This window comes from Neolamprologus multifasciatus, chromosome 18 (assembly GCF_963576455.1).
Source record: "Neolamprologus multifasciatus chromosome 18, fNeoMul1.2, whole genome shotgun sequence".
Lineage (NCBI taxonomy): Eukaryota > Metazoa > Chordata > Actinopteri > Cichliformes > Cichlidae > Neolamprologus > Neolamprologus multifasciatus.
In genome coordinates this window covers 36,079,168-36,092,040 of record NC_140456.1, presented here as the reverse complement: position 1 = coordinate 36,092,040, position 12,873 = coordinate 36,079,168, and the positions used below count along the sequence as shown (strand labels likewise).

The window sequence follows — 12,873 nt, the reverse complement described above, 5'->3', positions numbered from 1 at the left end:
ACGTGCTTCATCCGAAGCACACTTTCTGTGTACTCACTACCTAATTTATAGCCAAAGTATTCACTCACTGTCTCTGTACTGTTTCGCTAGCTTAGCTTAGCTCGTAGCCGACCCGTTAGCACCATGGCTACTTCACCTGTCCCTTCTGCACTTTCTTGCTCATTGTGTCAGATGTTTAGTTACTCCTCGGCCTCCTTTAGCGGTAATGATATCTGTAACAAATGTAGCATATTTGCAGCTCTGGAGGCCAGGATTACTGAACTGGAGACTCGGCTTTGCACCCTTCTCTCACCCTTAGCTAGCCAGGCCCCTGTAGCTGGTGCAGCCGAAGATAGCGTAGGCCCCGCTAGCTGTTCCCCGGCAGACCCCAAGCAGCTGGGGAAAGAGGGCGGCTGGGTGACGGTGAGGAGGAAGCATAGTCCTAAACAGAAGCCCCAGGTACACCACCAACCCGTTCATGTGTCTAACCGTTTTTCCCCACTCGGCGACACACCCGCCGGGGGTCAAACTCTGGTAATTGGTGATTCTGTTCTCAGTCATGTGAAGCTAGAGACACCAGCAACCATAGTCAATTGTCTTCCAGGGGCCAGAGCAGGCGACATTGAAGGAAATTTAAAACTGCTGGCTAAGGGTAAACGTAAATTCAGTAATAAATTCAGTAAACCTTCTGGAGGAAACCTGGTCTTGTTAGGAGAGACGGCATCCATCCCACTTTGGATGGAGCAGCTCTCATTTCTACAAATATGGACAAATTTATTAAACCCCCCAAAATATGACTATCCAGAGTTGGGACCAGGAAGCAGAGTTGCAGTCTTACATGCCTCTCTGCAGCTTCTCTCCTCCTGCTACCCCCCCAAAAACCCATCTCCATAGAGACTGTGTCAGCTTCCAAAAAGACAAAAAACAAACTAAAAACCAGCAACAAACAACTTAAACATTTACAAAGAAAGAACAATACAGTATCCACATCTGAACCAAAGAGTAAAACAGTGAAATGTGGATTATTAAATATTAGGTCTCTCTCCTCCAAGTCTCTGTTAGTACATGACTTAATAATTGATCAACAAATTGATTTACTCTGCCTTACAGAAACCTGGTTGCAGCAGGATGATTATGTTAGTTTAAATGAATCAACACCCCCGAGTCATTCTAACTACCAGAAACCTCGAAGCACAGGCCGAGGGGGAGGTGTGGCAGCAATTTTTCACACCAGCCTATTAATCAACCAAAGACCAAGACAGACTTTTAATTCATTTGAAAGCCTGATGCTTAACATTGTCCACCCCAGCTGTGAAACTCAGAAACCAGTCTTACTTGTTATCATCTATCGTCCACCTGGGCCTTACACAGAGTTTCTGTCTGATTTCTCAGACTTTTTATCTAATTTAGTTCTGAGCTCAGATAAAATAATTATTGTGGGTGATTTTAACACTTTTGTTGTGATTTGGCGCTATATAAATAAAATTGAATTGAATTGAATAAAGACCTGGATGGCCGCTAACTTTCTGCTTCTTAATTCAGATCAAACTGAGGTTATTGTACTCGGCGCTGAAAAGCTTAGAAATATGGTATCTAACCAGATTCTTCCTCTGGATGGCATTACCTTGGCCTCCAGTAACACTGTGAGGAACCTTGGAGTCATTTTTGACCAGGATATGTCCTTCAGCGCACAAAAACAAATATGCTTTCCTGTGTTGGAAACTTTAACTGATATGTGTCAGTGTGTACCGTCTCCTTTTCTCAGGAGCTTCAGTCTTACCTGGTTCTGTTTCCTCCTCAGTTATTTCTTCCTCTGGTGTCTCTTCCTCTACTTCAGCTTGCTCCTCAACAGCTTCTGCTAAAGGAGCCTCCTGCTCCTCTACAGGAGCTTCCTCAGCAGCTTCTTCTGCATGTGCTGCCTCCATTTCTTCTGCCTCAGATTCTTCTGCAGCTTCTTCCTCCTCAGCAGGTTCCTCTGATGGAGCAGCCTCCTCCTCCTCCTCTTCTACTGCTGCCGTCTCCTCGTAAGCTTCTTCCAAGTGAGCTGCCTCCTCTTCAGTTCCCTGTGCAGGAGCAGCCTCCTCTTCTTCAGGTGGCTCCACAACAGCTTCCTCTGTAAGAGCTGTCTCCTCAGCCACCTCCTCGTCTGTGTCCTCCACTGAATCAGCGAGAGACTCTTCCACCTCTGCTGCAGCTTCATCCTCGGTCTCCTCTGTGGCCTCCTCCACATCCTCCTCCACAGCCTCCTCTGCAGCCTCCTCTGCGGCCTCCTCTACAGCCTCCTCTGTGGCCTCCTCCGTGGCCTCCTCCACAGCCTCCTCTGTGGCCTCCTCTGTGGCCTCCTCCGCGGTTTCCTCTGTAGCCTCCTCCACAGCCTCCTCTGTAGCCTCCTCCACAGCCTCCTCTGTAGCCTCCTCCACAGCCTCCTCTGTGGCCTCCTCCACAGCCTCCTCTGCGGCCTCTGTTTCTGTTTCCTCCTCCTCCTCTGCAGGCTGGTCTCCCATCATCTCCTCTGCAGCTGGCTCTTCTTCAGCAACCTGAATCAGCACATTAAACCATATTCAGACGTTATAGTTTTGCTGCATCTTACAGGCTGCACCGACTATAGAGATCGATTCCTGTCACTACAGCGTTACCGGCTCTTTAACCTGAGCCGTGTCTTTATCGTTCAGGCTAACGTGGACACCGGGCCTTCCCTGCACATGGACCAATCAGGCTGTCAGCATGACTCTGGACCACAGAGCTTCTGTTTATGCAGGGAAAGTGTCACATGAGCCGGTGAACAAACGAAGAACATGGCGTTCCCATGGCAGGATGAACTGAGCAGAACATAGAGGACACTGGGATTGTTGTGTTTGTGAGGAACATGTGTTACTGTGTGCTGTATGTGTGAGGATGCTTCTGTCAGACTGTGTGTCTCTGATGATCTGTGTCCCAGAACCAGAGTTTGTTCTGCATGATGTGGCTCAGTTTCAGTTTCCTTCAAAGCTCAGGCCGGCCCTACTGCAGCCCACCCAGCAGCTTTGGGAAACACACTAATTTTGGACTTTTTACTACATGTTCATAACTTTTAGAACTTTTTCAGTTAATAAAAACACCCCTGGGTCCATCCATACGCCAACGCAATGAAGTGAAAGGTAAACAGCTACATGACAGACGTTCCTGTTTTCTACCACAGAAACATGGATTTGTTAATGTCCATGTCCTGTGGATTAAAGAAACTAATTCTAATCTAAAAGTTTCAAATAAAGTCAAATAAAAGTGAATAAATGAACCTTTTCACCAAAGTGCAGCTCAGAGTTTCATAAGTGAAAGAGTCTCTGCTCCGTCTACTCCTCGACACACTGACATGGCAGCACACTAATAGCAAACACACATCACCTCCTCTTCCTCGACAGCAGCATCCTCCTCTTCTGCAGCAGGCTCCTCCTCCAGCACCTCTGGCTCCTCCTCAATCACCTGAACAACAAGAGGTAGACCACCAAAGTGTCATCAGCAGGAAGGAAGCGCAACAGAAATAAGAGTGAAAGGTTTGTCAGTATAACCTCATCGGCCTCAGGAGGAGCCACAGGAGCTGATTCTGATGCAGCTTCAGGCTCTGAGGAAACACAAAGTTCACACTGTCAGACTCTCCAAGCACTGCCTGTGACTGATGTGTCTTTACACACTGAGTATATCTCACTGACAGCTGACTCTGCTGTCCACACATACCTGGTGGTGAGGGTGCAGCTGTGTCTTCTGCCACAGCAGCTTCAATCACATCTTCCACAGGAACAGGGTCAGGCTCCACAGCAGCTGAGGAAGCAAACACACGTGCAGATCACAACCTTCATCTTCATGTGTAACCAAGGACCCTGTGGAAGTGTCCTTAGTGTTTCAGTCCTCGTCCGTCACCTTCAGGGTTGTGTTACCGCCAACACAGACACTTATTTAACGCTCTGGTACGTCCGATGAGCCCCACGCAGCGAGGTCCTGAGCCCGCCGCAGCGAGGTCCCGAGCCCCACGCAGCGAGTCCTGAGCCCGACGCAGCGAGGTCCAGAGACAGCCACAGCGAGTCCTGAGCCCCACGCAGCGAGGTCCTGAGACAGCCACAGCGAGGTCCCGAGCCCCATGCAGCGAGTCCTCGAGCCCAACGCAGCGAGTGCTGAACCCCACGATGCGAGGTCCCGAGCCCCACGATGTGAGGTCCCGAACCCCACGATGCGAGTCCTCGAGCCCGACGCAGCGAGGTCCTGAAACAGCCACAGCGAGTTGTGAGCCCCACGCAGCGAGGTCCCGAGCCCCACGCAGCGAGGTCCCGAGCCCCACGCAGCGAGTCCTGAGCCCCACGCAGCGAGTGCTGAACCCCACGATGCGAGGTCCCGAGCCCCACGATGTGAGGTCCCGAACCCCACGATGCGAGTCCTCGAGCCCGACGCAGCGAGGTCCTGAAACAGCCACAGCGAGTTGTGAGCCCCACGCAGCGAGGTCCCGAGCCCCACGCAGCGAGGTCCCGAGCCCCACGCAGCGAGTCCTGAGCCCCACGCAGCGAGTGCTGAACCCCACGATGCGAGGTCCCGAGCCCCACGATGTGAGGTCCCAAACCCCACGATGCGAGTCCTCGAGCCCGACGCAGCGAGGTCCTGAAACAGCCACAGCGAGTTGTGAGCCCCACGCAGCGAGGTCCCGAGCCCCACGCAGCGAGGTCCCGAGCCCCACGCAGCGAGTGCTGAGCCCGCACCGAGGTCCTGAGCCCGCACCGAGGTCCTGAGACAGCCACAGCGAGGTCCCGAGCCCCATGCAGCGAGTCCTCGAGCCCGACGCAGCGAGGTCCCAAACCCCACGCAGCGAGTCCTGAGCCCCACGCAGCGAGTCCTGAGCTCCACGCAGCGAGGTCCTGAGACAGCCACAGCGAGTTGTGAGCCCCACGCAGCGAGGTCCCGAGCCCCACGCAGCGAGGTCCCGAGCCCCACGCAGCGAGTCCTCGAGCCCCACGCAGCGAGTGCTGAACCCCACGATGCGAGGTCCCGAGCCCCACGATGTGAGGTCCCGAACCCCACGATGCGAGTCCTCGAGCCCGACGCAGCGAGGTCCTGAAACAGCCACAGCGAGTTGTGAGCCCCACGCAGCGAGGTCCCGAGCCCCACGCAGCGAGGTCCCGAGCCCCACGCAGCGAGTGCTGAGCCCGCACCGAGGTCCTGAGCCCGCACCGAGGTCCTGAGACAGCCACAGCGAGGTCCCGAGCCCCATGCAGCGAGTCCTCGAGCCCGACGCAGCGAGGTCCCAAACCCCACGCAGCGAGTCCTGAGCCCCACGCAGCGAGTCCTGAGCCCCACGCAGCGAGGTCCTGAGACAGCCACAGCGAGGGTCCCGAGCCCCACGCAGCAAGTCCTCGAGCCCAACGCAGCGAGGTCCCGAGCCCCACGCAGCGATGTCCCGAGCCCCATGCAGCGAGTCCTCGAACCCCACGCAGCGAGGTCCCGAGCCCCACGCAGCAAGTCCTGAACCCGACGCAGCGAGATGCTGAGACAGCCACAGCGAGTCCTGAGCCCCACGCAGCGAGTCCTGAGCCCCACGCAGCGAGGTCCTGAGCCCCACGCAGCGAGGTCCTGAGACAGCCACAGCGAGGGTCCCGAGCCCCACGCAGCAAGTCCTCGAGACCAACGCAGCGAGGTCCCGAGCCCCACGCAGCGATGTCCCGAGCCCCATGCAGCGAGTCCTCGAACCCCACGCAGCGAGGTCCCGAGCCCCACGCAGCAAGTCCTGAACCCGACGCAGCGAGATGCTGAGACAGCCACAGCGAGGTCCCGAGCCCCACGCAGCGAGGTCCCGAGCCCCACGCAGCGAGGTCCTGAGACAGCCACAGCGGGGTCCTGAGCCCCACGCAGCGAGGTCCCGAGCCCGCAGCGAGGTCCTGAGACAGCCACAGCGAGGTCGCGAGCCCGACGCAGCGAGGTCCCGAGCCCGACGCAGCGAGGTTATTCATGCAGCTCTCAGTCAGAACGAGGATCGACTTCACTCCTCATCACGTGCCTTGGTTCAGTAACAGGAGTGCAGGCAAACGGTCTCACTCCCAAAGCGTATCATTTTACGCTCGGTGACAAATCATCGCTATATTACGCTTCCAGGCATCAACACGTCCCAATGTTACGAGATTGGAAAAATGAGGAAACATGAGAACCGTTTGGAATGAATCTACACATGTACGTTTTACTTAAATTATGGTTAGGGAAGGTTAGGGCTGGAATACATGGCTGGGACGTGTATGCTGCTGGATCTCATCCATAACTCGGTGCGTAGCATAAGAACGCAGACGGTCACCTTAAGCGTTCCTCAGGAATGCCGCGGGACGTGACAAATCGTCGGGATGTCACGCCTCTGGAGTGAGGACAGACTGTCGCTCTTTTGAATGAAAAGCAAACTGATTGTGGTGTTTCATAGGCATGTCCCTCAGGACCAACTAGCCGCTCTATTTGGCCCTTGCCAGCATCCTGACAATGGGAGCAATCTCCGTGTTTTCCTGGACAGTTCATTTAAGCTGGATAACAAGTGTCCTCAGTAATCTTTTACCAGCTGTGCCAAATCTCTGAAAAACCTATCCATGCTTTTGTGACTTCCACATTAGACTACTGCATTTCCCTTCACTCTGGTCTCCAATCCGTCCACCTTCATAGACTTCAGCTTGTTGCTGCGGCTCGTCTCCTAACTGGAACATTTGCTTCCATTACTCCGGTTCTTGCTGACTTACATCGGCTACCCACCAATATTGTATTGATTTTGCTTACCTTTAATATTATAAATAACATTGCGCCCAGCTATCTCGCCGACCTTCTTAGCTTGTATACTGGTCCCACCTGGAGCCCGGGTCCCACCTGAAGCCCAGGTCCCACCTGAAGCCCGGGGCGATCGTGCTTTTGTCTCAGCTGCACCGAACCTCCAGTCTTCCTGTTACTATTTGTGCCTCAGACTTTATTCAATCTTTCAAAACACGGTTAAAAACGTACCTATTTCATTAGTTTCACTAGTCAGTGCCCTTATTTCGTCTATTTTAACCTTTTTACTGCATTATTTCTTATTCACCCAGATAATATTTTATATTTATGAACCGATCTGTGAAGCGAGGCCCGATATCTATTTTATTTAGCCCGCACTCCTGGTTTAACGAGTGCTGAGTATTAGTACTAGTGCTTGATTTTGTACTCTGTTGATGTTTGATAACAGTGACTTACTGTATTATTGTGACGCACTCCGGGCTACCTTTGGTTTTAAATGTGCTATATAAATAAAACTATTGTATTGTCAAAGGTACAATCAGTGCTGCAACGAGCACGTGTGAATTTACAGAGCGCGAGCAGGAAGTGCAGCCGTTTGCATCCACATACTAACACACCTGACTGCACGGGTGGAGTAGATAACGTCACACTGGTAGCAGCTGTGTGTGGATGCAGTCCAGCTCTACTCAAACCACGTCAGCTGTGTTGCTCTGACCCTGACACGGTCCTCCACGTGTCTGCGTGGATCCAGCACACACCATCACCATCAGATGAGGCCATGTGGGACTTTGGAATAATGTTGTAAATGCATAAAACCTTTGCTCCATATTTCAGTCACAGGTGAAACATGATTGGTGCTGTGTGACCACGTGAACTGGAGGATATGACACACCTCACAGCTGTCACTGTGTCGGGCCCATGAACATGAATAATCATCTTCCTGTGAACTTGTATAATTCTCACTGTGCTCACAGTTGTACTGTCAGTGTGTTCTTTGTGCGCTACCTTCAGGTGTGGCTTCAGGATGAGCGGCCTCCGCTGGTGCAGCGGCCTCCGGGCTGCGGGAAGTGACGACGACATCCTTCTCTTTCAGTCCTACGTGGGATGATGCACATGTGGTTTGCAGGAAGCACGTGTGTGCACAGTGTGTCACAGGACATATACTGTGTGCATATGTGTGTAAATGCAGACGTAGTGGGGCTGCAGTCATGTGAAACACGTGTATGTGTGACAGTTTGATCAAAGGTTTGGGTTTCATTTGCTGACATATTATAGTTCATCTCAAACTGACTAAAAACTCCAATAATGACCTTTGACCTCGAGGTGTGTATATCAAACAAGCATTTCTTTATCCTCAATTTTAACTGGAACCAGCAAAGTTAAAATGTGAACATTAAATAAAAAACTAACAGTTTAGAGCACAGCTCATCAGCAAAGGTCAAAGGTCACGGCTGTTAACCCCAGACGACTCATTAGAAAAAAACATGTAGGTTTAGGTGTGTTTAACCCTGAAAGCCACGCCCATTATTCCTGCACAGCCTGTGGTTAACGTGCTACATGAGGGGTGTCCACCTCCAGGCCTGGAGGGCCGGCGTCCTGCAGGTTTAAATCTGACCCTGGGTCAGCACACCTGATCACATGATTAGTTCATTCCCAGGCCTGTGGAGAACTACAGGACATGATGAGGTCATTTAGCCCTTTGAATCAGCTGTGATGGATCAAGGACACACCTGAACCCTCCAGGCCTGGAGGGCCGGCGTCCCTGCAGGCCTGGAGTTGTACACCTGTGTGCTACATTAATGACGCTGTCAGTGTTTCTCATCCACAGGTGACAAAAACTATCGGTGGGAAACATGTAGTCCTTTTTGAGCACACTTCTAATGTGTCCAGTATGCTTTCCTCACACTGACTTCTTGACCTTTGACCTCTTACAAAGCCACAGACAAGCGTTTGACCCTACAAGGACCCAGACTCTTTATTGACCAACGATAACGTTTGTTACAGTTACACACAAACTTCTCTGAACTCAGGGAAACTTGCATTTTACAGTACGTCACACACAGACACACACAGACACACACACACACGCACACAGACACACACAGACACACACGCACACAGACACACACACACACACATGCGTGACCTGATCCCTGCTCGTCTGTAGAGGACTGATGGCTGATTCTCCTTGTTGCAGACAAACAGATGAACTATGTGAGGTTAACAGCAGCTGTACAGACTAAACTAACTAAACTAAACTGCAGCACAGGACCTGATTGAATAGAAGAAGAAGCAGTGAACGATGTTTGTGGCTCAGCCTTCAGTCCATGAGCAGATACTCAGCATCATGTGACTGTCTGAGCACTACTCTACTTTGCCTTAGTCTTCTTCCTCTTTTCAGACTCTTTGCCTGCCTCCTCCCGTTCTTTCTTTCCCTGCCCCTCCTCCTTTTTCTCAGGCTTCTCGTCTTTTTCCGCTCCTTTCTTTATCCTCTTCTCCCCTCCCTCCTCCTCATCTGTGCCTTTTGCTTTTTCTTTCCGTAGCTTCTCCAGAGCCCTCTCCATCTCTTCTTTCTCCAGCCTGTCCTCCTCCTCCTTCAGCCTCACAGCCACCCTCTCCTTCACCCTGGCTGACATCTCCTTCCTCCCCATCTCGAGCTCCTTCTCCTGCTCCTCTTTGGCTAGGAGCTCTCGGACTTCAGCCAGAGCCAGTTTGGCGAGCTTCCTGGCCTCTATGCGTTCATGGATGATGGCGACCTGCTGCTTTAGAGCCTCTCGGAGCTTCGAGCCCACATTCTTTGGAGAGTCTGGAGTAGATGATAGTCATTAAAAGTCATTACAGGAAGAGGCGTGCTCAGACTCACTCTGTTATCAGAGGTCACCACACAGCAGGCCAGCACGAGCATGGCATTAGGAACATCCGTCTCAGGCAAGCCGCCTCCCATGCTCTCCTCTGAGGAACGAGCAGTATTATATCCTTTGTTAATATTCAGATGAAAGCAGGAACTCGAGCAGCTTCTTACAGATGCATTACTACAGGCTGGCTTTGATAATCGAGCACCAACGTATCAACACGTCTGCAGGATTTTAGTTTGTTAATCCAATAAACACATGCTCTAATGACCACAAACAGCTGAGTAGCTCAAACTTCATTGATCAGTCTGACCCACACTGCAACACAGCGCAGCTTCGTGCATGCAGCTGCACATCGATACCTTTCTTAGCTCCTCCCCCAGGTGCACATCCAGGTTTTTCATCTGATGTTACACACAAACAAGATCAAAGTCATGGTGCTGCAATGCTTTTAATTGTAACAGTTTAAGTTGGAACGACAGCGTTTGCACTTTACGGGCCGGTTTGAAACGATCCACAGCTGCTTGAAGCACACCTGACCTCACCTGCCCTGGAATTATGCTAGACATCAAAAGTAGATTCAACTTTATCTCACTTTACTGTGATCAGTACTGAGTGAATTCACAGCCGTGCTATAACAGCAACACTTTCATGTGCAGCACAGGGAAGACGAACAGGTGTAGTGAGGTCTGAATCTGTTCACCTGTGGCATCAGTGTGAGACATGGCGTCTACATGGCGTCTACAGCTCCTGCCTGCAGGCTGACAACAGTGTCCGAAAAGACCGACACAAACATCACAACAACCCCCCAAGTGAGGACAACATAACAAACACTGACGAGATATTAAGGTATGGAGCAAGAGACAACATTAGCAAGCTAAGCTAACCGTAGCCAGTTACAACACTGAGCATGAACCAGTTTATGAACATTAGCTAGTGAGCTCACGTCTACAGACTACAGGACCACCAACCCCTCCCTGCATCCTCTGATGTCTCCTTCCTCAACGAGGAATATATATATATATATATTCTAATTCACGAATAAGAATTAAACTCCACTTTCCTGTCCTGACCTGAGACAGCTGTAGCTCAATTCATCACTGAGTGCAACAAAGCTCAGCTCATATTTATCACTTATGAACTTAACACACAGTGTTTATAATTAACTCAGGTGGGCTAATATATTACTCACTGCTAAGAACATTTCATAATTTATTATTTTTAACTATTCCGCACTTTTATTTTGAAAATCCAGAAACTGTTGAGCTACAAAAAGCACTGGAGGTGTGAGCTGAAGCTCCACATCATGTTGGTGGACACACGGCGATGGTTGCAGGGCAGCAGAGAGCCGAGACCTGCTCTCACGTCTGGGTCACAGACGGGTTTGTGCTTTGACAGCTTTGAGGATGTGAGTCGGTCTCACGTGACAAAGTCTGTCCCCCCGGAGCAGGAAGAGCCTGTTTCATTCATTGTGTTCAGTGCAGGCGCATTAACACAAGTGTGTAACACTTACACACATGCACGAGTCGACACAGCAAATGTGGGTTTCACATCTCGAAGCTTGTGGCTGATATTAGTCGAGCTGCAGATAAACACGTTTGCCTGCATTAGTCACACAAACTGTTACCTACAGCATAAACATGTACACTGTCCCAACAAACGCTTTATTGGTGTCAACTCACAACTGCTGGTCGCTGAAACACTTTTTATTGTGGAGTAAAGGAGGAGGTGGACAGAACGACATGTGACAAGGGCTTAAAGACAAACATGGCCACCTACAGCTGGACAGTTTAACAAACACGTAAGCACCATGTGATGGGTCAGATGTTCTTATTAACATGTAGCCTGGAGGTGGATACATGATGGAGTCGACAACATCCAGTGACCAGCCTCTTATTTCATGCACGTGTCTTTAATAAGTGAAGTGTGGAGGCTTCATGAAGGAGTCCAACCTCTGACTGCATGGAGCTGCACGTTTCATGTTTGACATCTGCACAGATGTGCACCTGTTACACAGCTGGAGTAGCTGCTGGAGGTAGCGCGTCCTTTAGTCCCACTAACCGACAGCGCCAAGTGTGCCAAGTTGGAATTTCCCCGTTTCATCTGGAATATTCCCTCAGCTTGGACTTCCAGCTCGGAGCAGCCTGATCAGCTCCATCTATGACTGTGCTGAAGTGATGCTGTGATGCTAGCAGGGCTCACCTGAAGCTAGCTCACCTGCACCCAGAGGTGTATGAAACCTGACGGGTGTATGAAACCTGACGGGTGTATGAGACCTGATGGGTGTATGCAACGGTACAGAAACGGGTCTTATTGAACATAATCATTAATGAGGTGATGGGTGGTGGCTGCACAGAGAACGAGGGTGTGGCGATATCTGACAGCTACAGCCAGGACGCCACGAAGACGCCGTCAGCAAACGTAGGATGATCAGACTGCGGCTTGAGATCACCTGATTCTTCCTGCACTTCCTCACAGCACTCCCATTAACATGGTGAGCAGGTCCATGACGAGGGGGATTGTTGGTTTAAATTAAACCATGTGAGGGACACTCTGTCCAAGTGCATTCTGTGTAATCTCACGCAGCCATTGGCTGCTGCCAACAGTGCTCTCAGCGTACTCGCCCACTTCTGAAAGTGTTCCTGAGTATCCAGAAAACCAAACGACAGAAAGTTTCTCCTCAGTTTGAACAAGAACTGAGTTTGTCACGGGCAGGCTGCAGACGAGGTTATCCAGCGTGCTGTGCAACATCTCCACCTGACACCACGGCTTCTGCCCTCAGATCACAGATCAATACATTTATCAGGAATCCGAGGCTACTGGTTATGGAGGCCAACAATCACGATCTTCTGCCCCTGATGTCCATCGTCTTTCGCTTGTCGCCTTCCTCGGACCGCTTCCTCGTTCTCATCCTCCTCGTCCTCGTCCTGCACATCCTTTGCTCTTCCCGAGGCAGCGTGTTCACCCTCCTCTTCCTCCAGCGGTTCCAGCGGATTTATCAGTCCGTACAGGAACGTGAAGAACCCGTTTAACCAATCAGAGCCGCCCTCCTCCACTTCTTCTAACCAATCCAGAACCTGGGATTCACCCTGACCATCGCCCTCACTGGACAGGCCTACGCAAATGAGGGGGGGCGGGGAGGATGGAAGGAAAGTTGAGGAGCAAAAGGTGGGAGTGAAGGAGAGAAAGGAAGAGGTGACAAAACTAAGAAAAAGGAGAGCGTGAAACCAAATGAAGGAAACAGATGTGCAGGAGGAAAGAGAGACAACAGGAGAAGGTCAGAGACGTT

The 12,873-nt window shown here is 51.1% G+C and overlaps 3 protein-coding genes across 8 annotated transcripts in view; 1 reads left to right on the top strand and 2 right to left on the bottom strand.

Annotated features, from left to right (window-relative positions):
* The window catches only part of LOC146498569 (uncharacterized), a 242,972-nt gene that overhangs the window by 170,009 nt on the left and 60,090 nt on the right, over positions 1–12,873 (top strand). The window lies entirely within an intron of this gene.
* asph (aspartate beta-hydroxylase) overlaps positions 1–12,873 on the bottom strand; it is a 32,724-nt gene that overhangs the window by 3,158 nt on the left and 16,693 nt on the right. For 5 of the 6 annotated variants that reach the window (XM_085140038.1, XM_085140034.1, XM_085140036.1 and 2 more), the window contains 5 exons: positions 7,738–7,831; positions 3,691–3,774; positions 3,525–3,577; positions 3,361–3,438; positions 1,760–2,516 (listed from right to left, as the gene is read on the bottom strand). In XM_085140038.1, the coding sequence (XP_084996164.1) occupies positions 1,760–2,516; positions 3,361–3,438; positions 3,525–3,577; positions 3,691–3,774; positions 7,738–7,831 (1,066 nt within the window). The remainder of the gene's footprint in view (positions 1–1,759; positions 2,517–3,360; positions 3,439–3,524; positions 3,578–3,690; positions 3,775–7,737; positions 7,832–12,873) is intronic. The other variant, XM_085140037.1, reaches the window with a different exon arrangement.
* Positions 3,906–7,731, bottom strand: LOC146498572 (uncharacterized). Its single transcript, XM_085140308.1, has 2 exons — positions 6,850–7,731; positions 3,906–6,813 (listed from the first exon to the last, which is right to left on the bottom strand). Exon 2 carries the CDS (start codon positions 5,943–5,945, stop codon positions 3,906–3,908), a length of 2,040 nt encoding a protein of 679 aa, XP_084996434.1. The 5' UTR covers positions 5,946–6,813; positions 6,850–7,731.

Bases quoted from the DNA above. Each gene is read 5' to 3' on its own strand.
- LOC146498572 (XM_085140308.1), bottom strand. From the start codon at position 5,945: ATGAATAACCTCGCTGCGTCGGGCTCGGGACCTCGCTGCGTCGGGCTC.